This window comes from Ornithorhynchus anatinus, chromosome 1 (assembly GCF_004115215.2).
Source record: "Ornithorhynchus anatinus isolate Pmale09 chromosome 1, mOrnAna1.pri.v4, whole genome shotgun sequence".
In the NCBI taxonomy this organism is placed as follows: domain Eukaryota; kingdom Metazoa; phylum Chordata; class Mammalia; order Monotremata; family Ornithorhynchidae; genus Ornithorhynchus; species Ornithorhynchus anatinus.
In genome coordinates this window covers 129917402-129943744 of record NC_041728.1, presented here as the reverse complement: position 1 = coordinate 129943744, position 26343 = coordinate 129917402, and the positions used below count along the sequence as shown (strand labels likewise).

Sequence of the window (26343 nt, the reverse complement as noted above, 5' to 3'; positions counted from 1 at the left end):
CCTGTCCCCGGCAACAGGGCATAAGTGTCAATCACCATCCTGGAGGTGAGGGGGACCTTTGCTCTCAAGGGATGAGCACTGGGGGAGCAAAACCAATGCCTTTACCCCCAGAGTTTTTGGAGGAGTCTGCTTTTCGCCGTGGAGGCAAACAGAAGTTGGAGGAAAGATGATGGCTTCCCCTTCTACCCCCTGCCTCACCCTGGTTTGCCTGGACAGGCGGGGGCACCCAGCTGGGATAAGGCAGGGGCTCAATCATCTGGAATCCCAACAGCAGCTACTAACACCCCAAGGGACTGTGATAACTGAGCCGCTCCAGGCCCGCTTCGGGGCACAATGGCTCCAAAGTCAGCTGGCCTGACCTAGGCAAAGACTCCGGCCGCTGCTGACGGGCACGACCGCTGTGCTTCTGGAAGACCTTCTTAGTTGTCGAGGCAGAAGGACAGCTGGTCTTCAAAAACTTCTGGGCCAGAGAAGAGCCTCTGATCCAGCGGAGGAAGGCGAGGAGGAGGAGAAGGAGGAAGAGGAGGAGTAGAAAAGATGGCCACACAGCAAAGACGATGCTCCTTTGGTCTTTCTCTCCCTTCCCTTTCCACCCATTTCCTCCTCCTACCCTGCCTGCCTCCTTCCCTTCCTCTCTCCTTTTGGTATTTGTTAAGCATTTACTACGTGTCAGCCGCTTGAGTAGGTACAAATTAATCAGGTTGGACACAGTCTCTGTTTCACATGGGGCTCACAGTCTTAATCCCCATTTTCCAGATGAGGTAAGTGAGGTCCAGAGAAGTGAAGTGACTTGCCCAAGATTTTAACCTGATTTTTAAAAAAAAATTAGCTAGAGCAATCAAATTAAATTGGGTACAACCCTAAAAACCAATACCCTAATTATTATCTACTAACAAAAGAAGTAATATACTTTTTACCAAAACCAACCCTAAGGGAAGAGTAAACAGAAGATGATAATTCTAAGTACAGCTAGACATTATACCTATATTCTCTTCCTTCTGTGATGTTTTCTAATTAAAACCAGCCTTCATCGTATTAGTCATAAATGTTGATACTTACTATATTGGCAACAAATACAACTGCTTCCTTGAGCTGGCATGCAGACTTGGGGAACTATATGTTTCCTGATTATTTACTTCCAAAGAAGCAATTTTATTTATCATCAGCAATCAGGCGCCCTATTTTTATCTTAAGAATGTGTGCCGGCGGATTTATGAATAGGTTCTTGATTTTCTAAGGCAGGAAATCTGGAAATCATTTATTCCAATAAGTTTTACAAATTAATCAGGTTGGACACCGTCTCTGTTCCACATGGGGCTTACAGTCTTTATCTCCATTTTCCAGATGAGGTAACTGAGGTCCAGAGAAGTGAAGTGACTTGCCCAAGTTTGCACAGCAGACATGTGGCGGAGCAGAGATTAGAACCCAGGTCCTTCTGACTCCCAGACCCGTGCTCTATCCACTAGGTCACATTGCTTCTCTTTCTTCTCCTTCTCCCCTCCCTCCTCCTTCTCCATGACCACTCCCTTTCTCCTCAGCCCCCTCTTTGTCTCCCTTTTTCACTTTGCTCTCTGAATACTCTGCTTCCAAGAGCACCCTTGAAAATAATCAATATCATTTCTGGGGAGTAACCTGGGGGTGGTTATCTGTCAATCTGTCATTTACAGGAATGGGTCGATACAATCCTGCTCTACTTCTTCCCACTTGTCACAAGCTAAATTGATTAGCGTAAGCGTCCCTGAGTTCTTGCTGCATTTCATTCTCCTTCTGCCAGGCTGATTCAAACGTCTATTGTGGGGTTTTTAAGACAACACTAAACACTATGGAAGATTGAAGAGACTGAAGATAACTGGTAAGTCAGTTTTAAATAGAAGGTGGCAAGAGAAGGAAGTGGAGCTGTAATGTAAGTTTGCCATGACATATTACATTAATCTGGCTTCCCCCAAAAGTGAACACTTTAAAACAACTTTCAAATCTTGAAATTATGTTCTGCTCATTTTTTTTGCTTCCAAAATTTCAATCTGTTTGTGTTTTTACGCACTTTACCAATCTAGCTGCTAGTTTTATCCTTTAATTCTCCATTTTCCTCTTCAGACTGAAGCTGTTATCTCAAAAAGACATGTTACTTGCTTCCTTTGTGGCAGATTGTTCCACATTCCAATTATACTTTAAGTCACCAAATCAACTGATTTACTCAGTTGATTGACGTTTCCTCGACATCAGTTCATGACCTTCTGCTTATGAAAAACTTGTTAGCATCAATCTGCTCCTTTCAACTCAGGGATTCTAACAGCCGTTTCTCTGAAATTACTTCAGAGGCATCTTCTCTTCGGAAATTATAAACCCTAAGGCTACCAAAGAAAATCTCTCATCACATCTCACCCTTAGCACCCCTAAATTACTCATTTTTGCTGCCTGTTACTTTTGATCTTTCAAAAGGTCTTTTGATTGGATCACAAAAGTGCCCTTGATAAGAAAATGGTCTTAGTGGGTGCCCTCTGGCACTGAAAAATATACTGATTAAGAAAAAATGAGGTCTCTAGCTTCCTGAGTAGGCTCCTCGTCTTAACTTCCTCAAAGACTGAGTTTAATGATTCCATGGTCAGGACGTGCCCCCATAACTCATACATCAGCACAGTCCCGCTGGTTTTGTTTCTGAAAGACGGATGTTAGGCTACCCTTGCAGTTAACAAGTTTCAGAAAAATCAAGGGTAGGCCAGTAGTCTGAAATTAGCAGTCAAGAAGATCCGTGGGGATCCTGATATCCTTAACATACAACTCTTCATTTTTCCAGTTGGAGAACTATTATCATTTTTAACTAATAATGAAGATTATCTTCTGCAGTCACAAAGTTCTTTTTAAAGTCTAAAGGCTATTCCTACAATAGCTGTCCATTTATCTTGCAATCCTACAGAACCTATAGCCTCATCTTATCATCCTAACTGGGGCTGGCTACGTGAACCTCCCAGCAGGCCAATTTTTCAAGCTTTACATGGGCAAGCCCTAAACACACAGGATATATGAAAACTCGAATTAATCATTTAGAATGGGCAACTAAAAATCTATGGAGAATCATATAGTAAATCATAATTTCAGAAACTTTCGTTATTTTCTGCCTTCAGACATCTGCAACTAACAAGGATTTACACTTCTATTGCCTAGAATTTTGGGCTCACTCTCCAAACCCCTAATTCAAAAATTAGAAAATCCCATCGTATCCCATAAGGAACATTAAATTCACCAAACAAATCTCTAAAAATCAAATAACTGCATCCAGACACTTAAAGGTCAATTAAAACTTTCCCTGCTACATGCCTCTGGATCATAGTTGTATGAGGAGAAAAATAGGAATAAAATAATAATGATGATGATGATATTTGTTAAGCACTTAATAATAATGTTGGTATTTGTTAAGCGCTTACTATGTGCCGAGCACTGTTCTAAGCGCTGGGGTAGACACAGGGGAATCAGGTTGTCCCACGTGGGGCTCACAGTCTTCATCCCCATTTTACAGATGAGGGAACTGAGGCCCAGAGAAGTTAAGTGACTTGCCCACAGTCACACAGCCGACAAGTGGCAGAGCTGGGATTCGAACTCATGAGCCCTGACTCCAAAGCCCATGCTCTTTCCACTGAGCCACGCTGCTTCTCCGCTTACTATGTGCCAAGCACTGTTCTAAGCGCTGGGGGAGATACAAGGTTATCAGGTTGTCCCACGTGAGGCTCACAGTCTTAATCCCTCTTTTACAGAGGAGATAACTGAGGCACAGAGAAGTGAAGTGACTTGCCCAAAGTCAAGCAGCTGACAAGCGGCAGAGCTGGAATTAGAACCCATGACCTCTGACTCCCGAGCCTGTGCTTTTTCAACTAAGCCACGCTGCTTCTGTAGCTCACATGCACTGACAAACACGTATATAAATTGGAGTTCTCGGGTCGAAGTCTGCCCTTAGAGTAGATGAATCAGGGCAGGTGGCCCCAGCCCCAAGCTTGAGAGCCCGGGTCCCTTTGTAGTCCCCTGGAACTTGGGCTCTTTCAGGGCAGTGTTAATAATAATAACAGTATTTGTTAAGTGCTATGTGCCACTTATGGGGTAGATACAAGGTAATCACGTTGACCCGCGTAGGGCTCACAGAGAAGCAGCAGGGCTCAGTGGAAAGGGCCTGGGCTTGGGAGTAATGGGTTCTAATCCCGGCTTCGCCACTAATCAACTGTGTGACTTTGGGCAAGTCACTTCACTTCTCTGTGCCTGAGTTCCCTAATCTGTCAAATGGGGATGAAGACCGTGAGCCCCACTTGGGATGACCTGATAACCTTGTATCTCCCCCAGTGCTTAGAACAGTGCTTGGCACATACGAAGCACTTAAATGCCATCATTATTATTGTTAATCCCCTCTTTACAGATGAGGTAACTGAGGCCCAGAGAAGTGGCTTGCCCAAGGTCACACAGCAGACACGTGGCGGAACCAGGATTAGAACTCAGGTCTCCTGACTCCTAAGCCCGTGCTCTTTCCACAAAGCCATGCTGCTTCTCTAGGCGGGGTCTCTGTATTGTCCCGCGGCTCTGGAGCCATGAGAGAGGACAATCCTCTGCACTGGCTGTAGGATCTCTCTTGCCACCCTCCTCCTTGACTCTCTTCCTGGCCCAAATCCAGAGCAACAGCAGAAAGATACTGCTTGACTCCAGTTGCAGCTCCAGAACTCATGACCGGGCCTTTCTCTGGCCTCCAGCTCCAGACTTCACGTAGGCCCGACTTAGCCCATGTCCGTGACCCTTAAGTTGAAGAAGGCCCAGGCATCCGCTCTCCCAAATGAGGACAAAAACTAATCCTTCACCTACCCAGCCGCTGCCAAGGCGAGAGGCACAAGGAGAGTGTAATTTTCTCCTGGGACTGGAAACAGGCCGATTCCTGCTCCAGTTTGGCTTCTGTTCATCGACTGGATGAGAAAGGGTACTTTATTCATTCATTCAATAGTATTTATTGAGTGCTTACTATGTGCAAAGCACTGTACTAAGCGCTTGGAATGTACAATTCGGCAACAGATTGAGACAGTCCCTGCCCTTTGACGGGCTTACAGTCTAATCAGGGAAGATAGATGGACAAAAACGATAGCAATACATAGAATCGAGGGGATGTACATCTCATTAACAAAATAAATAGGGTAATAAAATATATACATATGAGATTAGCAGAGAGCTGAGGGGAGGGGAAGGGAGAGGGGGAGAAGCAGAGGGAAAGGGGGCTTAGCTGAGGGGAGGTGAAGGGGGGGGTGCAGAGAAGGAGCAGAGGAAAAAGGGGAAGCTCAGTCTGGGAAGGCCTCTTGGAGGAAGTGAGCTCTCAGTAGGATTTTGAAGAGGGGAAGAGAGTTAGTTTGGCGGAGGTGAGGCGGGAGGACATTCCGGGACAGCGGGGGGACGTGGGCCAGGGGTCGACGGCGGGATAGGCGAGAACGGAGGATGGTGAGGAGGTGGGGGGCAGAGGAGCGGAGCGTGCGGGGTGGGCGGTAGAAAGAGATAAGGGAGGAGAGGTAGGAGGGGCCAAGGTGATGGAGAGCCTCGAAGCCTAGAGTGAGGAGTTTTTGTTTCGTGCGGAGGTTGATAGGCAACCATTGGAGATTTTTAAGAAGGGGAGTGACATACCCTTAATGGGGGGGTACTTAGGTGTATCCCCTCCATTTCCCTCTGCTCTCCCTCCCCATCCTCTGCTCTTCCCCCCTTCCCCTCAGCACTGTGCTCTTTGGTATATACTACTCATTACCCTATTTATTTTGTTAATGAGGTCTATATCTCTCTGATTCTATTTATCTTGATGATATTGTCTTGTTTTTGTTTTGTCCTGTTTTGCTTTCTGTCTCCTCTGTTTAGACTGTGAGCCCATCACTGGGCAGGGATGGTCTCTATCTGTTCTCGAACTGTACATTCTACGCGCTTAGTACAGTGCTCTGCACATCGTAAGCACTCAATAAATACTACTGAATGAATGAAGTGACATTTCTTTGTTAAGATAGGTCTGTGTTTCTGCTCTCTCCTCCTTCTTGCCAGTGTGCATCTCCAGCTCTGTTTGTGGGGCTCTCCGGCTGTGCCCTCTGGAGGGGTACACACACACACACAAACACGTCTTCAGCTCTTCTTACCCTACCACCTGAAAGATTCCATGTTCCAAATGTAAAGCCAGCCTCGTAGGAGCAAGAGCATTTATGACAACTCTCAAGGGCATCTGATTGTTTTTTGCGATGGAATAAACAAAAAGGAGAAAGAAAGAAAAAAAAAAGCCGCAGCACCCAACCAACCAGCCACTGTTTTCTAAGAAAGAAAGGAGAAACTGAAGGGGGACAGGGCTGGCTTTTAGTAGACTGGAGGGAATGCAACTGCCAGAACGCCAACAGATAGCGCAAATTCAGAAACGGTAAAAATAAAGTTGAAAAGACAACATAATCCTAGATATTCGATTTTGCTCCTTAAAAGTGAAACATTGTTCTTACCTGATATTTAGGAAACTTAGAGCTTGAAGGTTCAGGATTGCCTCTGGGATATAACGAATACAGTTTTGGTACAAGTTAAGGCTCTCAAGGGAAACAAAGTGACACGCTTCTGCGGGAATTTCTGAGAGACGGTTCCGGGACAAATCTGAAAGGGGGGAAAAAAAGGAACATTTTTCAAAATTTTAAATTAGTCTCTCAAGGGAAATAGTTTTGCTGGTATACTACAGATTTGTCGTTTTGAAAGAAAGACAAAAGCTTAGAAAGCAGCCCAGCACCCATTACATCAACCACTGGTGTTTACGGAGAGCTTACTGTGGGCAGATCATTGTATTAAGGGCTTTGGAGGGTACAACAGAGTTGATAAACACATTCCCTGCCCACAGTGAGCAAAGTCTACAGGGGGAGGCAGACATTTATTTAAAGAAATAAATGAATTACAAATAATAACAATAATTATGGCATTTGTTAGCATTTACTATGTACCAGGCACTGTACTGAGCGCAAGGGTAGATGCAAGAAAATCGGTTGGATTCAGTCCCTGTCTGACATGGGGCTCACAGTCTCAATCCCTATTTTACAGATGAGGCAACTGAGGCGCTTTCCTAAATAGAAAGTGGCGGAACCAGAATTAGAATCCATGACCCTCTGACTCCCGGGCCGGCACTCTATCCACTACACCATGGGGTGACTCCCAAGTGACCAAAGCGTATAGATCGAAGTGCATAGATGACACGGAAGGGGGAAGGAGTCAGTAGTATTTGTGGTATTTGTTAAGCACTTACTATGTGCCAAGCACGGTTCTAAGCACTGCAGTAGATACAAGGTAATCAGGTTATTCCACGTGGGGCTCACAGTCTTAATCTCCATTTTAGAGATGAAGTAACTGAGGCACAGAGAAGTTAAGTAGCTTGCTCAAAGTCACACAGCAGACAAGTGGCAGAGCCGGAACCCAGGTCCTCTGACTCTCAAACCCCTGTTCTTTCTACTGAGTCACACTGCTGTGGGGAAGGCCTCTTAATCATATGAGTATCCCATCAGTTCCATCATTCATAAACTGCTCTTCCCCAAAATGTATTGGTCAACCAGTTATAGGAGGCTGCTTGGTGCCAGGATTATTTTCTTCCACTGCAGATATTGCCAGCTAATAATAGTAGTATTCGTTATTACGTGTTCCAAGCACTGTAGGAAGCGCTGCTGTAGATCCAAGATAATCGGATTGGACACAATCCCCGTCCCACGTGGGGCTCACGGTCTTAATCTCCATTTGACAGGTGAGGAAAGTGATGCTTAGAGAACTTAAGTGACTTGCCCAAGGTCACGCAGCAGACAAGTAGTAGAAACGGGATTAGAACACAGGTCCCCTATCTCCTAGATCCAGGCTCTATTCACTAGGCTAAGCTAGTAATTCTCTAATAAAATATCAATCAATGGCTCGTACTGACCACTTACTATGTTATGATATCTGAGGATTGTCTCTTTCTGTTGCCAAATTGTACATTCCAAGCACTTTGTACAGTGCTCTGCACATAGTAAGCACTCAATAAATACTACTGAATGAATGAGGATCCCTAAACCACAACTTATCAAAGCATTTACGCTTTTACAAAATTTACTTTTCATTTCCATCTTCCACTTGTCAAATTGTCGTAACCCACCTTCAGTTTTATAAAGAGCCACAAACTACTGGGATAATCACTGGGGTAAGATTCTTATACCCACGACCTGACGTAAAATTGCTCTTTCTCTTAAATTTGATAAGTGCATAAATTAGGTAACACATGGCCTAGTAAGTAGATAGAGCACGGACCTGGGAGTCAGAGGGACCTCGGTTCTAACCCCACCTCTGTCTGCTGTATGACCTTAAGCAAGTCACTTCACTTCTCTGGGCCAGATTTCCCTCAACTGTAAAATGGGGATTGAGAATGACAGCTCCATGAGGGACAGGGACTCTGTCCAACCTGATTAGCTTGTTTCTACTCAGCAGTTACAATACTGCCTGGCACAGAATAAATGCTTAACAAATACCATAAAAAACCAAAAAATTATATAAGAATTACTTTATCAGAGCCACACAGAAGCAATGTAAAATTACACCATTTGTACAACCGATGGACAGAAGGTAAATCTTCAACAAAGTATAAAAAAACTGCTTATTCGCAAACTAGAATTCAATATGCAAAACAGGAGACCTTAATTCAAAAAGTGGAAGGAGCCAAGGCACCGAACCGAATACTTTTTTAAGAACAAATTCTTTCTGCTCACGCTATTTGTTCATATAAACAATACGCTTATAAATATAAAGGCAAGTCATTTAGTAGCTCACCAGATTCCTTTCAATAAATGCTTATTTTTCCTTTCCTTCCTTAAAGACGTTTCGGAGAATTTAAGCTAAATTCTAAAAAAAGTTCCCATTATGTTTTGGGATTCAGTTATTAATCTGATCAATTTGAAGAGCCTTTCTAAAAAAACTTCTAACTCGGTGAACCCCTTAACACAACACAAATTCATGAATCAACAGACCGGATTAGTCACTTGGGTTATAGGTCATACCAAAAATTCTACAAAATTCTGCTGGGATTCTGCAAGGCTTTGTCTCCACACTTCCTGAAAGAGGAAGTCATCGAGCAGGCCAAGAAAATATGATGAAACAGCTAATGGAAAATATGCCTTCTTTTACCATTTAAAGCAAACGTCTCGTAACGTTCTTAATATGCTATTTGACAAAAAGCAAGAGGTAAAGTAACCTGAAGGAAGGCTACACTTGTTTATAAATAAAGGAACTTTCCACAAAACTAAAGAAACATTTTGGCTTTTAGAACCTCTATTTTGGAGCTATATTAAACTAACAAAAAGGTCTATTATCTTCTTGATAAAAAATGAGGCATTTCCCTGACAGGTCAATTGAGATACCCATCTGAATTCTGAAATACCAAGGGAAACCACATTTAATCAGATGAAGCAGCGTGAATGTCTGTGTATCACTTGTGTATCGGCTAGTACCAAATATACTCGAAATCCACTTATCATCCTATTCATTTATTCATCAACGCAAAGAATAAGCAAGCAGAAAAGGCTATTTCATTCAAAGAGGGTTTTGTGGAGTAAAGAAAAAGGTTACTTTAATAATTCAAGAAAAATGATCTCGCATCTGAAATGTTTGCACTATTGGCCGTAGGGCAGTGTTCTGAATAATACGAGTGCTTTATAAATATCTATGATGAGCTTGTTATGGGCAGGAAACTTGTCTGCTAATTCTGTTGTATTGTACTGTCCCAAGCACTCAGTACAGTACTCTGCACAGTGTAAGTGCTCAAAAAATACCATTGATTGATGGGTGATGTGATGGGATCTTCTGAGACCAGGACAAATGCAATTATTACAGTGAGCTGAACACCTTTTTATAACCAACTATGTCATACCACAGTGGATTTTGGAGTATTTTAGCACCAGAAAATGTTTTTTGAAATATGAATAAAACTCCTTTATGAACAAATGAATCTAAGCATATAGAAAACTCCAAAAATGTGACCACAATGAGATCAGATTGATGAATCGTTCTATACAAACAGAAGTCGAAAATCTAAATCTGAAATCATTTTAAAGTCACAAATCTAGATTTTAATAATATATAAGTTTAAAAGAGAATCTAAAATAGTAATAGTCGCTAATAGGTGTCCTGAGACGGTGAACATCAGGGGCCTGAAGATTAACAGTCTAGCAAACAATCATTTACGCTTACTTGCTTTTTTGAAATGTTTGCAAAATATTCGTCACCAAATAAACCAAATGATACAAATGGAAAAGTATGCAATGACATTCCAACTGATTTGAGATGGCTCAGGAAACAGTGATTTATTTATTTTTTTAATGGTATTTGTCAAACCCTTACTATGTGCCAGGCACTTTCCTAAGTGCTGGGGTAAACACAATACAATCGGACTGGATATGGACCATGCCTTAATCCCTAATTTACAGATGAAGTAACTGTGACCCAGAGAAGTTGAATGATTTGCCCAAGGTCACACAGCAGACAAGTGGGGGAAACAGGTTTAGAACCTAGATCGGCACTCCAGCCACTCACTTTCCGACCTGCTGGTTGGGGCTGGTGTTTAGATTTCCAGTCTCCTCTAAAACTCCGAGTTCTGTTGTTTCTCTAGCTTCTACTTTAAGCAAATTTAGCTGGTATCGAAGATTCATGGTACCTTAGTTCCTCAAATTTAATGAGAAGGCCAGGGTTTAGCACCCTTCAAGGACAGCTGCATGTAGCACAGTGTGATATATTAATTTTTGTGAAAATTACCAGAGATAGATCAAAAATTATTCCAAAACCGCTGGGCCATGCAAGCGTATTTCTTTAGTTTACGCAGTTGAAAAATGAATTCCTGTCCTGAATGAAAGGTCCCGAAAGAAAGGAAAATGGCAAGGTTTTTTTTTTTTTTGGTTTGAGAACTCATTGTCCAATGTGGGATCGGTACATTGTGTTAGAATGTTTTCCTTTATACGGCAAGCAATAGGAAGGTCTCATTTGACACCATTCAGTTTCATGCCTGGCGGATTTCCTGACACAAAAGGGCTTGTTTCTTCCTGAATGCTGTTCTGGGTTTCAGCTTCTTTCGGGAGGTGTCCCGACCATATTATTTTTAAGAAAAAATCTGAATGTCTCTGGCATAAGCTGACTCACTCTACAAACTAACTCCCTTTCTAAATACGGACAGGTGCTTCCCAGCCCAGATAAGACCTGTTTGAGGGAATGGAAATTAATTACTTCGGAAATCCCACGCTGAGTATATCATTTTCTATCGAATGACTCGGATACCGGTAAGCTTGGGCTTGGGAGATAGTGCATTCCCTATACTGATTCCGATACCATTGTAGATCCCGATTCACCACTGAGTTATTGTCTAAACTCCAGACCATAAGCTCTTCTCTAGACCATTAGCTCGATGTGGGCAGGGAACGTTTCTACCAACTCTGCTACACTGTACTCTCCCCGGTGCTTAGTACAGTGCTCGGCGCCCATTAAGCGCTCGATAAATATGACTGACTGAATTGAGGAATTCGATAATTTGTATTAACCATGATGTCCGTTAGTGGGCAGAGATCGTCTCTATCTGTTGCCGAACTGGACATTCGAAGTGCTTAGTACAGTGCTCTGCCCCCAGTAAGCGCTCAATAAATACTAGTGAATGAATGAAATGGTATTTAAGCGCTTACTACATGCCAAGCACTGCTCTAAGCTCTGGGCACTGTTCTGAGCGAGGGATTGAAATACGGCTTCAAATTCTGATTCGATTTCAGTTTTCTACTGAAACGAACGGAAGCCTATTGTCTGATCCCAAAGGCTAATGTGAGTTAAGGAATTCGGTAATTCCCGTTAACCCTCCAGCGGTCACTATGCTCTACCAAGTGCTCAGGGCAGTCCTCTGCACGCCATAATAATAATGTTGGTATTTGTTAAGCGCTTACTATGTGCAGAGCACCGTTCTAAGCGCTGGGGTAGATACAGGGTAATCAGGCTGTCCCACATGAGGCTCACAGTTAACCCCCATTTTACAGATGAGGTAACTGAGGCACAGAGAAGTGAAGTGACTTGCCCACAGTCACACAGCTGACAAGTGGCAGAGGCGGGAGTTGAACCCATGACCTCTGACTCCAAAGCCCGGGCTCTTTCCACTGAGCCACGCTGCTTCAAGTAAGCACTCAGTAGCTAAAACCTAACTCAACAAATACCACTGACTGAGTGACAGATTCCCATTTTCCATTCCATCAGCCAAAAACTCACAATCAACTTCAAGACTCTCCACCAACTCTTCCCATCTTACCTATCAGCTCTCCTCACTGCTACTCTCCAGCTCGCTCTCTTCCCTCCTCCCAAGCCAACTTTCTAGCTGAAGCTCCCTCCTCACTCTCCTACCTTGTTCCTGTTTGAGAAGCAGGGTGGCCTAATGGATAGGGCACGGGCCTGGGAGTTGGAAGGACCTGGGCTCTAACCCCAGCTCCACCACATGTCTGCTGTGCGACCTTGGATAAGTCACTTCTCTTCTCTGGGCCTCAGTTACCTCATCTGTAAAATGGGGATTAGGAGTGTGAGCCCCATGTGAGACAGGGACTGTGCCCAACCTAACTTGTATCTACCCCAGTGCTTAGTACACGCAGAGTGGCTTAGTGAAAAGAGCACAGGCTTGGGAATCAGAGGATGTGGGTTCTAATCCCGGCTCTGCTGCTTATCTGCTATGTGATCTTGGGCAAGCCACTTAACTTCTCTGAGCTTCAGTTACCTCACCTGTAAAATAGGGATTAAGACTGAGCTCCACAAGGGACAACTGATTACCTTCTATCCACCCCAGCGCTTAGAAGAGTGCTTGGCACGTAGTAAGCACTTAACAAATACCGTAATTACTTTTACCATAATTATTATGATGATGCAGTTCCACCAGCCCGGACTCTGCCCAAGGGGTTCCTTCACCTACCCTCCAATCTGACAGATCAAAGCTCTCCCCACCTTCAAAGCCCCACTAAAAGCTCACCTCCTCCAAAAAGCCTTAACTGATTAAATCCCAGTATACTACCTAACCTATTTTCTTGCTTATATCCTCCCTCAGGATTTATGTAAAGACACAGGATCAACCAACCAATCTACTTATTCTGATTACCCTATTGGAAAATATTTTTCTAGCTGTCACCCTCATCAGAATGTGTGCTCCTGGGACAGAGAATGCATATCATCCTTTAGAGAAGCAGCGTGGCTCAGTGGAAAGAGCACGAGCTCGGGAGTCAGAGGTCATGGGTTCAAATTCCAGCTCAGCCGCTTGTCAGCTGTGTGACTTTGGCCAAGTCACAACTTCTCTTTGCCTCGGTTCTCTCATCTGTAAAATGGGAATTAAGACTGTGAGCCCCATGTGGGACAACCTGATCACTTTGTATCCTCTCCAGCACTTAGAACAGTGCTTTACCATTTTTTTTTTAACTTTTCCAAGCACTTAGTAAAGTATATTGTACCCAGCGGGCATGCCATAAATACTAACAGATGGGTGTCAGTGAAGAATCAGTGAAGGATCTCTTATTCTGGAAAATGACCTAACAACATTTGTAGGGACTTATACCAAGTGCCCTAAGAACAATGGGCACCTATTTATGCCAATTTCAAATTTGATACATTGCTTTCGGCAAAGCTGGTTGCAGGTACAAGCTAGGCGTATTTTTGGAGCACATTTTTTTTCCCCAGAAAGTTAAACTTTTGGCCCAAATCTGTTCCAGGAAAAGCTAAGGGTAAATGCCAACCTAACATTAACAGGAGCTCAACTCCTTTTCTAAGGACCATGCACACATCTGTGGTTTATATATAACTCTCTCCATCTGCTACAGGAACAAGGAAACGGTTCCAGCCAAAACCTGAACAAACTTCCCATCTTGCACAAACCTGACCAGATGTGGGTATCAGAACTTCATCCCAATCTGTTCCATCAAATGTCAAAAATATATACAAAATTATTTTTCGTCTATTTATCAAACCATAAAAGTTCAAGTCCAGCATCATTAAACACTAAAGTATTCACAACAGAAGCGACAGAAGATCAGTTCATCATACTTATCGAGCATTTCCCGTGCACAGATTATATTAAGCTCTTGGGAGAGTACAATAGAACAACAGAACAGACATATTCCCTGCCCATAACAGTCTACAGGGGGAGATAGATATTAATATAAATAAAATTACAGCTATAAAGATGACTGCTGTGGGGCTGGGAGGGGGGATGAAGAAAGGGAGCGAGTCAGGGAGACGGAGGGGGGAACGGCAGAAAAGGAAAAGAGGGCTTATTCAGGGAAGGCCTCTTGGAGGAGATGTGCCTTCAGTAAGGCTCTGAAGGGGGAGGGAGGGAGAGAGGAATTGTCTGTCAGATATGAAGAGGGAGGGCATTCCGGGGCAGAGGCACGATGTAGGCGAGAGGTTGGCGGCAAGACAGAAGAGATCGAGGGGTACAGTGAGCAGGTTGGCATTAGAGGAGCGAAGTGTGCGGGCTGGGTTGTAGAAGGAGAGTAGCAAGGTGAGGTAGGAGGGGGCAAGGTGATGGACTGCTTTAAACCCGGTGGTAAGGAGCTTCTGTTTGACGTGGAGGTGGATGGGCAACCACTGGAGATTCTTGACGAGTGGGGAAACAAGGCCTGAACATGTCTGTAGAAAACTGATCGGGGCAGCAGAGTGAATTATGGACTGGGGTAGGGAGAGACAGGAGGCAGGGAGGTCAGCAAGAAGGCTGACAGAGTAATCCAGGCGTCACAGGATAAATGCTCAGATTAACGTGGTAATCCAAGGGATTTTTACAATCTAATGGAGGAAAAGACACGCAGACCTAAACTGATGAGACATACAAAGCATGCGAATAGGTTTAAATGTTAAACACCTGGATAACAATTAAGTATATAAAGAATCCTGAGATGGCAAAATGAAAAAAAAAAAAATAGGTCTAATTCAATTGTTGCGGTTGTAAACTGAAATCCGGAATTAGAAATGAATTCTAATCAATGGTACAGGAAATATTGTACTATTACTGTACAATAATGATCAATATCACAATATAAATACAAACACAATAATAAAACAATAAAAATAAGCAGATTGTACCTGCCCCAGTGCTTAGGACAGTCCTTGGCACATAACAAGCATTTATTATTGTAAGATTGTAGTGGGCAGGGAATGTGCCTAACAACCCATTGATGACGTCTCTGAATTTAGATAGCTCTAATTAGAGTGTACCTACCCCAGTGCTAAGTACAGTGCTTGTCGCAGTAAATATTTAACAAATGTCTCAGGCATTATCTTTATTATTATCTGGTGGCAGTAATGGTATTTAGTGAGTGCTTACCAAGGGCAGTGTCTTGCGTTAAGCATTGGGGAAGTACAACAGAAGTACAAGATATGTTTCCTGCTCAAAAATAGTGTGGCCTAGTGGATAGAGCACGAGCCTGGGAGTCCAAAGGACCTGGGTTCCCATGGGTGACCTTGGGGAAGTCACATTACTTCTCTGGGGCTCAGTAACCTGATCTGTAAAATGGGGATTACTACTGTGATTAGACTGTCCAACCTGACTGGCTTGTATCCACCCTAGTACTTCCTAAAGTGCCTGGCACACAGTAGGCACTTAACAAATGCCATTAAAAATGACTCAATATTATCATTACTATCAAATACCTAGTAGAAGTAATGATATTTAGTGAGTGCCTACTTTTCCCACACTAAGCACTGGGAAAGTACCACAGAAGTACAGGCTAAGTTCCCTGTTTTAAAAGGAGGTTACACTCGAACAAGGGTCACAGATAGAAAAATATTGAACATGCTCCAAGAATAATCCCTCAGTATTTTCCGGGAGCTGGCTAACCAGTACCGGAAAAGAGGTGATTTGCAACTGCTGATGGTCAGAGAGACGGCAACTGAGAGTATGGTTCCAACCAACTGCCAGGAGATGAAACCGTGAAGAAAACGTCCGTGAATGACATGGCCCTACTCAGTTCACCCACGCTGAGCTCCGACGTAATCGACGTATATAGAAGTGAAAGAGGGTGCTGAAGGGTAGATAAGAAATGGGGAAGTGATAAATTAGTCAGGGAAGGCCTGCTGGAGAAGAGGCTGTTTGAAATGAGTTTTGAAGGTGGAGGGGGTTGAGGTCTGGCAGGTGTATGGAAGGAAAGGGAGGTCCAGGCCCTGGGGTAGAGGAAAGAGGTCAGAGGGGGAGCAAGGCAAGCGATGGATACAATCTAAGAAGTGGGTTAAGGAGGAGTCAATGATGAGAGCAGCAGAAGGGAAGAGCTGATAAGTAATGTGGAGAGAACTCACAGAGAAGCAGCACGGAGTAGTGGACAGAACACAGGCCTGGGGGTCAGAAGGTCTTGGGTTCTAATCCTGGCTCTGGCACTTGCCTGCTGTGTGACCTTAGGCAAGTCACTTCACTGGGCCTCAGCTACCTCATCTGTAAAATGGGGATCGAGACCGTGAGCCCCACGTGGGACAGGGACTGGGTCCAACCCGATTTGCTTGTATCCTCCCCAGGGCATAGTTCAGAGTCTGGCACATAGCAAGTGGCTCAGGGCCAAAGGTAAGAACTCTTTCCTTGATGTGGAAGGAGATTGTTGAGGGAAGGGAATGTATCTGTTAGACTCTCCCAAGTGCTTAGTACAGTGCTCTGCACACAGTAAATACTCAATAAATACAATTGACTGATTGATTTGAGGAGAGAAGAGACAAGTGTGAGCAATGATTCAGAAAGATCATCCGGCAATAGTGAACTGATGGATGAAAGCCTTGAGGCAGGGAGAAGCAGCAAAGCCCAGGGGAAAGAGCATGGGCCGGGGAGAGAGAGGACCCGAGTTCTAATCCCGGCTCTGCCAACTGCCTGCTGTGAGCCCTTGGGTAAATCACTTAACATCTCTGTGCCTCCGTTTCCTCATCTGCAAAATGGAGATGCTTTCCCTGTTCTCCCTCCTACTTAAGCTGCGTGGCCCTGGTGGGACGGGGACTGTGTCCAACCTGCTTGCTTTGTAATGATTAGTGCTTGGCACATAATAAGTGCTTATCAATTACCACAATTATTATTACTAGGGAGACGAGTGAGGAAGTTACTACAATAGTCCAAATGTACATTCCAAGTGCTTAGTACAGTGTTCTGCACAGAGTAAGCGCTCAATAAATAAATACTATTGAATGAATTGTGAAGTGACAAGTACTTGAACCAAGGTAGTGTCTAGAGGGAGGAGAGGAAAAACTGGCAGAATGGCTGTGCGGACAGAATGACAACAATAATGATGGTATTTGTTAAGCGCTTAGAATGTGCCAAGCACTGTTCCAAGCACTGGATGAGGATTCAAGGACAATACCAAAGTTGTGACTGGGAGGCCAGGGGTGTTGTCACTGGAGAGAGGGAAGATGAAAACTTCAGTTCAGGACAGGTGAACTTTGTAAGCTCGTTTGGGGCAGGGACTGTGTCTACCAAATCTGCTATATTGTACTCTACCAAGTGCTCAGTACAGTCCTCTGCACACAGGAAGCGTTCAATAGATACCCATGATTGACTGAATGACATTCCAGTGGGGTCATCCGTGTGGAGCTGTCCTGAGGACAAAACAAGATGCGGGATTATATAGCAGAGGAGAGGTCAGGGCAAGAGAATAAGTGGGTGTAAGCTCAATGTGGGGAGGGAATTTGTCTACCAATTCTGTTGCACTGTACTCTCCCAAGCGCTTACTACAGTGCTCTTACATATAAAAAGGTGCCATTGGCATAAAAGGAGAAAAGCAAGGGTCCCAGGACTGAGTCTTAGAGGTGCACCCCTGGTTTCCGGATGAGAAATGGAAGAGGAACCCACAAGGACATCACCTTGCCCCCTACCTTACCTCACTGCTGTCCTACAACCCAGTCTGCACACTCCGCTCCTCTAATGCCAACCTACTCCCTGTACCTCGACCTCGTCCACCTCATTGCCAACCTCTTGCCCACGTCCTGCCTCTGGCCCGGAACGCCCTCCCTTTACATACCAGACAGACAATTCCTCTCCCCCGCTTCAAAGTCTTACTGAAGGAACATTTCCTCCAAGAGGCCTTCCCTAAGCCCTCATTTCCTCTTCTCCCACACCCTTCCTCATTGCCCTTGCATTTAGACTTGTTCCCTTTATTTGCCCCTCCCTCAGCCCCACAACACTTACGCATATACCTGTAATTTATTTATTTCTATTAACGTCTGTCTCCCTCTCTAGGCTGTAAGCTCATTGTGGGCAGGGAATGTGCACACAAACTCTGCTAAACTGTACTCTCCCAAGAGCTTACTACAGTGCGCTGCTCCAAGTGTTTAATAAATATGCTTGATTGATGAAGGCAACGGAGAAGGCAAAGCAGAAAAAAGGCAGGAGAACCAAGAAAGTACTAAGGTGCCCAAACCAAAAAAGAGAATAGTGTCCCAAGGAGAAGGGGATGATCCAGAGTGTTGAAGGCAGCCAACTGGTCGACGAGAGCGTCAACAAAGACGCACCGATTGGACCCACCCATGAGAATGTCACTGAGGGCTTTGGAGTACGTGATCTAAGGAGATTGAAGGGGACAAAAATATGACCACAAACCAAGACGAGAAAGTGGAGATGAAGTAAACACACTGGATGTGTTCAACCCTTCTGGAAAGTCTGGCAACAAGAAAGGGAGGAAGGAGCCGGTACCCCCAAACTAGTCCTCGCTTTCAATTCCCTCTGCTAGTTCAGCTTGTTCCATTAGTCTGGAACTCCCTCCTTCTTCAGATCCAACAGACCTTTGGTTTTCTCATATTCAGAGTCTAAATCCCGTCTCCTACCACGAGTCTTCCCTAATTCCCAACCCCTCAAGCAGTATAAAGTTTTGTTGGTCGCTTTTAAACCAAAATTGCTTAGCTGATCTAATCATTTATCTACTTTAAAATCGTATTTGAGAAGTCACTTTTACATAAGTTAAAAACAAAACTGGATCTAGTTTTTGGTAAGAAACATTCAGAAGGAGCACAAAAGCAGCATGGCGTCGTGGACAAAGCGTGGTCCTGGGAGTCAGGAGATCATGAGTTCTAGTCCCGGCTCAGCCACTTGTCTGCTGTGTGACCTTGGACAAGTCACTTCACTTCTCTGGGCCTCAGTTACCTCATCTGTAAAATGGGGATTGAGACTGAGAGCCCTGTGTGGAACAGAGACTGTGTCCAACCCAATTTGCTTGTATCCACCCCAGCGCTTAGTACAGGGCCTGGCACAAAGTAAGTGCTTAACAAAACCACTATTATTATTATTATTATTAAATGTCAACTACAAATAATCCTAATTCCATCACCAAGAAAAAATCAGAGAAAAACCCAGACAAGATAGATTTATATAAGATATAGCAAAACAGAACTACACAGGAGGGAGATGAACAGCATGGGCTAGTGGATAGAGCCCGGGCCTGGGAGTCAGAAGGACCTGGGATTTAATCCTGGTTCCACCTCTTGTCTGTGTGCCCTTGGGCAAGTCACTTCACTTCTCTCTGCCTCAGTTACCTCACCTGCAAAATGGGGATTAAGACTGTGAGCCCCAAGTGGGACTGACTCTGTGTCCAACTCGGTTTGCTTGTATCCACCCCAGTACTTAGTACAGGGCCTGGCACATAGTAAGCACTTAAATACCACAATTACTATTATTATTGTTATTAGCAACTAGACAATTAAAGATATTTTAAAGATACTGACACATACTACATAAAAAATGTAGTAATATGTACTTAATACATATAATTATATATATATATATATATATAATTATTATATATATATATGTATCCCTCCACCCTACTGCTTGAGCCATATACTTAGTCCTGCTCCCTAAGCACTTAGGAACTCACTTTACGCCCAGCTCCACAACATTTAGGTACATATCTTTATACTAGGTTGCTTCCCTTACAGTCAGTAAATCAGCTGCATTTAGAGCACTGTGTTTGGGAGGGAACAATGTAACAGAGTTGGTAGACACATTCCCTGCCCTCATTGAGCATGCAGTCCAATAAATTACCTGTCATTTAATATTCATCTCCCGCTAGACTGTAAAGTCCACGAGAGCAGGGATTGTGTCTACCATCTGAACTGTACTATCCCGAGCACTTAGTACAGTGTTCTGCATAAAGTCAGCCCTCAATAAATACCACTGATTGATACTGAAAACAGGATAGATAGTAAAAGAAAATGCTTCCATGTTTAAGGACTGATGGCTACTGAAATGCAACATAATCCTAGTACTTAAAAGAATCTGCTTTAATGCATTTATGTCTAATATTTCAAATTTTATGTGCTAAATACCTCAATTACACTTGGCAGAAATAACCTTGATACTTTCAGCTACTAATGGCATTACAAAAAAGTCTGCTGTACTTGTGCTATAGGTCACGTTTATCTTTTCCCCTCTTCTCCTTTTTCTACCTCTCTTTTCCCCTCCCTCCATACCCCGCTTCCACCCTCCTTCCTTAAAGTCAGAAGAGACGGTTGAAGCAGCCTGGGCAAACACTGAAAGAGTGTGAGAGTAGTAACCACATTCATTAACCCTCCACCCCTCCAAATGTAATACACCAATAAAGTCGGTGTGTCCTCTTTGGCAATTTTACATTACAATTTAGGAAGTGAAGGGGATTTCTTTGATTTTCTGGTCTTTTCATTTTGAGAGTTGGGTGGTGGTAAAGCACACCGCAAGATATAAAGGAACCTCCCTCCTCCCCCAGTTGAAATCCTCTTCTTTATCTTTAGTCTCTTGTAAGCTTCCCTCCAAGAGTCAATGAACATCTTTTCTGCTCATCTTTTTTAATCAAATGCCTGGCATAATGGAGATCTGAAGAAACAGACAACTAATGTTGTTGATGGAGAAGCAGCGAGGCCTAGTGAGAAGAGCATGGCCCTGGGAGTCAAAAGAACCTGGGCTCTAATCCAGGCTCTACCACTTATCCGGTGTATGACCTTGGGTAAGTCACCTAACTTCTCTGTGCCTCAGTTGCCTCATCTGTAAAATGGGGATAATGACTGTGAGCCCCATGTGGACACGGACTGTGTCCAACTTGTTCAGTTTGTACCTATTGCAGAGCTTAGTACAGTGCCTGGCACACAGTAAGCGCTTATCTACTTCCAATATTACAATTATCAAATAGTATAAAAATTTTAAAGACTCAAATCCCCAAAACCGAACACTTGGGGAGGGGCTGTATGTTAACACAAACAATCAATCAATAGTCTTTACAGAGCGCTTACTTATTTTATTAATGAGGTGTACATCCCTTGATTCTGTTTATCGTGATTAAGTTGTCTTGTTTTTGTCCGTCCGTCTCCCCCGATTAGACTGTGAGCCCATCAATGGGCAGGGATGGTCTCTATCTGGTGCCAAATTGTACATTCCAAGCGCTTAGTACACTGCTCTGCACATAGTAAGCGCTCAATAAATACTACTGAATGAATGAATGTGCAGAGTACTCTACTAAGCACCTGGGCGAGTACAATACAACAGAACCGGCTGACACGTTCCCCGCTCCTAACAAGTTTACAATCCAGAGGGGGAGAGAGACATGAACATGAATACGTAATCTGCAATATATAAAGATATGTACACAAGTGCTGTGGAGGTGGGGAGACTATCAAATGTCCAGAGGTCACGGATCGAAGTGCACAGACAATGCAGACGGGAGAGCCAGCCGGGGAAAAGACAGTTTAATGGGACAAGGTCTTCTGGAGAAGATGTGGCCTTCATAACGCTTAGAGAGCGAAGAGAGGTGGTGGACAGGCTTTTATGGAGGTGGGGTGAGTGCCAGGCAAGGGAGAGAATGTGGGAGAGGGGTCCGCAGAGAGGCAGACGAGACTGGGGCACAGTAAAACGGCGCCAGAGGAACGGAGTGTGTGGGCTGGGCTGTAGTAGGAGATTAGTGAGGTGCGGAAGGGTGGGGCGAGCTGAACGATTGCTTTAAAGCCGATGTTCGGGAGTCTCTATCTGATACGGAGGTGGACGAGCAGCCCCTGGAGTTTCCTGAGGAGCGGGGGGACACCGACGGAACGTTTTTGTTGATGAGTGATCAGTGCAGCGGAGTGAAGTATGGAGTGGAGTGGGGAGAGACGGGAGGCAGGGAGGTCGGCGAGGGGGCGGGGGCAGGAGTCAAGGCAGGATTCGATGGTCCTTGGTTCAGCATGGTAATAGTCTGGATGGTGAGGAAAGGGGGGATTTTAGCAATGTCGGGAAGGTTGAACCGGCAGGATTTGGTGACGGACCGAATAGGTGGGTGGAATGAGAGAAATGAGTTGAGGAGACCACCAAGGTTATGGGCTTGGGAGACAGGGAGGATAGTGGTGTTGGCAACAGTGATGGGAAAGACGGGGAAGAACAACTGCCAAGTGCTCAGTACAGTGCTCTGCACACAGTAAGCACTCAATAAATACTATTGAATGAATGAACACACAATAATAATGGTATTTGTTAAGCGCCAAGCACTGTTGTAACTGCTGGGGTAGGTACAAGGTAATCAGGCTGTCCCACGTGAGGCTCACAGTCTTCATCCCCATTTGACAGCTGAGGTAACGGAGGCACAGAGAAGTTCAGTGACTTGCCTAAGGTCACACAGCAGACAAGTGGCGGAGCCAAAATTAGAACCCATATCCTCGGACTCCCGAGCCCGTGTTCTTTCCACTGAGCCACGCTGCTTCTCATAACACTCTCGTGATGACTCGCTGGCCAGGATTCCGAAGGCTTGAGGGACACCATCTTACCTCACACAACTGCTCCACTTTTTGCATTATTTTTGCAACCCCAAAACAGACAGGAGGCTACTACATAGAGTCACACCAGACCCACTTCCAGCAAATAGGGGAGGAGGGAAAAGAGAAGGAAAAAGCAGGAAGAAAGAACAGAAAAAGAAAGAAAAAGGTCAGAGGGCACTTGAAGTTGCATCTTTTACTGCTACAGCCCTCAATGAATTAATCCCCTCTCCCTGCTCCTTAGTCTTAGTGAAGAAATTCCCTCTCTTCCCTGTAGGTCTGTGCCTGTGGGGTTAGTGGATTTTTTCTTCTCTTTCTTCTACTCCACACCCCTCTCATTCCTTAAAAAAAATTCAGGACCCATCACCCCACTCCTCAGAACACTCCAGTGGTTGCTCATCCAGCTCTGCATCGAACAAAAACTTCTCACCATTGGTTTTAAAGCAGTCGATCACCACCTACCTACCTCACCTCCCTACTCTCCTACTACAACCTGGCCCGCACACTCCGCTCCTCTAATGCCAACCTACTCACTGTACCTCCATCTCATCTATCTCGTCGCCGACCTTTTGCCCATGTCCTGGCTCTGGCCTGGAACAATCTCCCTTCTCATATCTGAGGGACAATTACTCTCCCCCATTTCAAAGCCTTATTAATAATAATAATAATAATGTTGGTATTTGTTAAGCGCTTACTATGTGCAGAGCACTGTTCTAAGCACTGGGGTAGACAAAGGGGAATCAGATTGTCCCACGTGGGGCTCACAGTCTTAATCCCCATTTTACAGATGAGGTAACTGAGGCACAGAGAAGTTAAGTGACTTGCCCACAGTCACACAGCTGACAAATGGCAAAGCCGAGATTTGAACCCATGACCTCTGACTCCAAAGCCCGTGCTCTTTCCACTGACCCATGCTGCTTCTCTATTGAAAGTGCATCTCCTCCAAGAGGCCTTCCCTGATTAAGCCCCCCTTTCCTCTTCTTCCCCTCCCTTCTATGTCACCCTGACTTGCTCTCTTTGTTCTTCCCCCCTTCCAGCCCCTCAGCACTTATGTGCATATCTGTCATTTATTTATTTGTATTGATGTCTGTCTTCCCTCCTCTAGACTGCAAGCTCCTTATAGGCAGGGAATCTGTTTATTGTTGCATTGCACTCTCCCAAGCACTTAGTACAGTGCTCTGCACACAGTAAGTTCTCAATACCGTTGAATGAATATTTAAAAAAACCTATATATATATAGATATAGATATAGATATAATTCATTTCCTCCTCAAAAATCATGGGAATGGAGGGGGATTATGCAGTGAGGTCAATTATGCAGTAAATATTATAGTTTGGGGAGTTGCCATCTGCAGATAGGAAGAGATGGAGCTCAGCCAAAGCCCTTCGAAAAAGCCACCTCCTCCAGGAGGCTTTCCCTGATTAATTCACCGGCTTTCCCAACCATTTCGGCAACCTCATATATTAGTTTATTAATAATATTGTTATTGATCTAATCCCCATTTTTTCAGATGAAGTAACTGAAGCACAGAAATGAGGTGACTTGCCCAAGGTCACACAGCAGACGCGGTGGAGTTAACATTAGAACCCAGGTCCACTGACTCCACAGCCCGTGCTTTTCCCACTAGGCCACGCTGCTTCCTACCTGTGATTTACTGTAGTGTCTGTCTCTTCCCAGAGCTTGGGAGAGTACGACAGTTCCCTGCCCACAAGGAACTTACAATCTATTGGTTTCAGGCAATAGGTGGTCAGCTATTCCCGGCAGGAAACGCCATTATTATTGTTCAGTTATGGATTTTTTTGCCCTGCCTTCCCTTTACGCGGCAAGTTCCTGGAGGGGAGGGCTCATGCCTCATACTTTGTTTAGTCTGTTCTCCAAGTAACTAGTGATATCAGAGCCATGGCCCAGGGCAACTAACCCTGCATGGGTCAATCGTATTTATTGAGCGCTTACTGTGCGCAGAGCACTTACTAAGCGCTTGGAATGTACAATTCGGCAAGAGATAGAGACAATCCCTGCCCAACAACGGGCTCACTCCCCACGCACCCCTCTCTCCTGATCCTCTGTTACCCCACAGAGGGACAAATGTGCAAGGAGGTGTGCTTTTTTCTCTCCTTAATCATTGTGGTATTTGTTAAGCGCTTACAATGTGCCAGGCCTTGCACTAAGAGCTGGGGTGGAAACAGCAAATGGGGTTGGACACAGTCCCTGCCCGACGTGGGGCTCACAGTCTCAACCCCCATTTTACAGACGAGGGAACTGAGGCCTGGAGAAGTGACTTGCCCAAGATAACACAGCAGACAAGAGGCGTAGCTGGGATTAGAACCCACGACCTTCTGACTCCCAGGCCTGTGTTCTATCCACAATACCATGCTGCCCTATTCGACTGTTCCCAATGGCTGGATGGCCTGTATATTTCAATTTTTGGGGGTAGGAACAAATCCCACACATTCATGACCTAGTAAAGACAAAAACATGTCCCACGGTGTCGGGACTGAGCCTCCTAAATCAGAATGTCCCATCAGTGAACTAACATTACACCCTTTAGAAGGCAGGAGAGGAAAGAGCAGAAAATCACCCTGGCCTAGTGGATAGAGCACGTGCCTGGGAGACAGGAGGACCTGGGTTCCAATCTCAGCTCTGCCACTTGTCTGCTGTGTGACCTTGGGAAAGTCTCTTCACTTCTGTAGGCCTCAGTTACTCATCTGTAAAATGGGGATTAAGTTTGTGAGTCCCATGTGGAACACGGACTGTGTTCAACCGGATTAGCTTGTCGAGGATTTGGTACAGTGCCTGGTAGCTGGTAAGCACTTAAGTACCCATAAAAAGAAATAAAAAATAGGAGGCTTTGGAGCAGAAGTGTGTTAGAAGGGGAGGTGAAAGGAGGAGGAAGAGACACCCAGTAAGCACTCAATAAATACGCTTGATGGATGGAGCTACTTTCCTTCTTTTCCCTGACTGCTTTTCCCTTAGTGCAGGGGCAGCTAGGCAAATGCTTCTGCCTTGATGGACTTCTAGGGAGCACAGGCAAACTGGGAGCACAGGAAAACTGGGGAGCTAGGACAGGGTGGGGGGTAGAAAAATGAGAGGAGAGAGAAAAGCAATTCTCAGATAAAGGCATCCAAAGCAACCTCCCCTGTGGACACTTGATCTCTGGCAACTCTGCAGGCACTGAGAAGTAATGAGTGGTGAGCAGAATTACCATAAAGGAAAGATGACAGATGTGACACTCATAAGCAAGTCTAATGAGAGAGATATTTTCTTTAAAGGGCCACGAGCCACAGAGCCCACAGACTATTTACTTCCTTGTTTCTCAAAAACTTCTGCACGCATGTTATGTCAGAGTTCTAAGAATAAGATCTGCCAGGTCACATATATTCACTTCCTACTGGCAACAACTTCCTCTAGAGAAGAATAAAGAACCCTGCAGGGTCATGCAGTATTCCTTTCAGAGTGAACCTGCAAAGAAAGAAATCTGTGGTGTTTGAAAAGAGGGAAGACAGCAGAGAAAAAAATATGCCAGGCCTTAGGAACCTAGCTTCTATACACCAAACATAGTCTTCTTTTTAAATAAGTACTCTCAATGTATAATTTTTAGATATCTTCAGTGGATG

At 44.5% G+C, this 26343-nt stretch overlaps 1 protein-coding gene across 8 annotated transcripts in view; it reads right to left on the bottom strand.

Moving 5' to 3' along the window:
* LRCH3 (leucine rich repeats and calponin homology domain containing 3) overlaps window positions 1–26343 on the bottom strand; it is a 138758-nt gene that overhangs the window by 67943 nt on the left and 44472 nt on the right. For all 8 annotated transcript variants that reach the window (XM_029059336.2, XM_029059367.2, XM_029059316.2 and 5 more), the window contains exon 2: window positions 6480–6624. In XM_029059336.2, the coding sequence (XP_028915169.1) occupies window positions 6480–6624 (145 nt within the window). The remainder of the gene's footprint in view (window positions 1–6479; window positions 6625–26343) is intronic.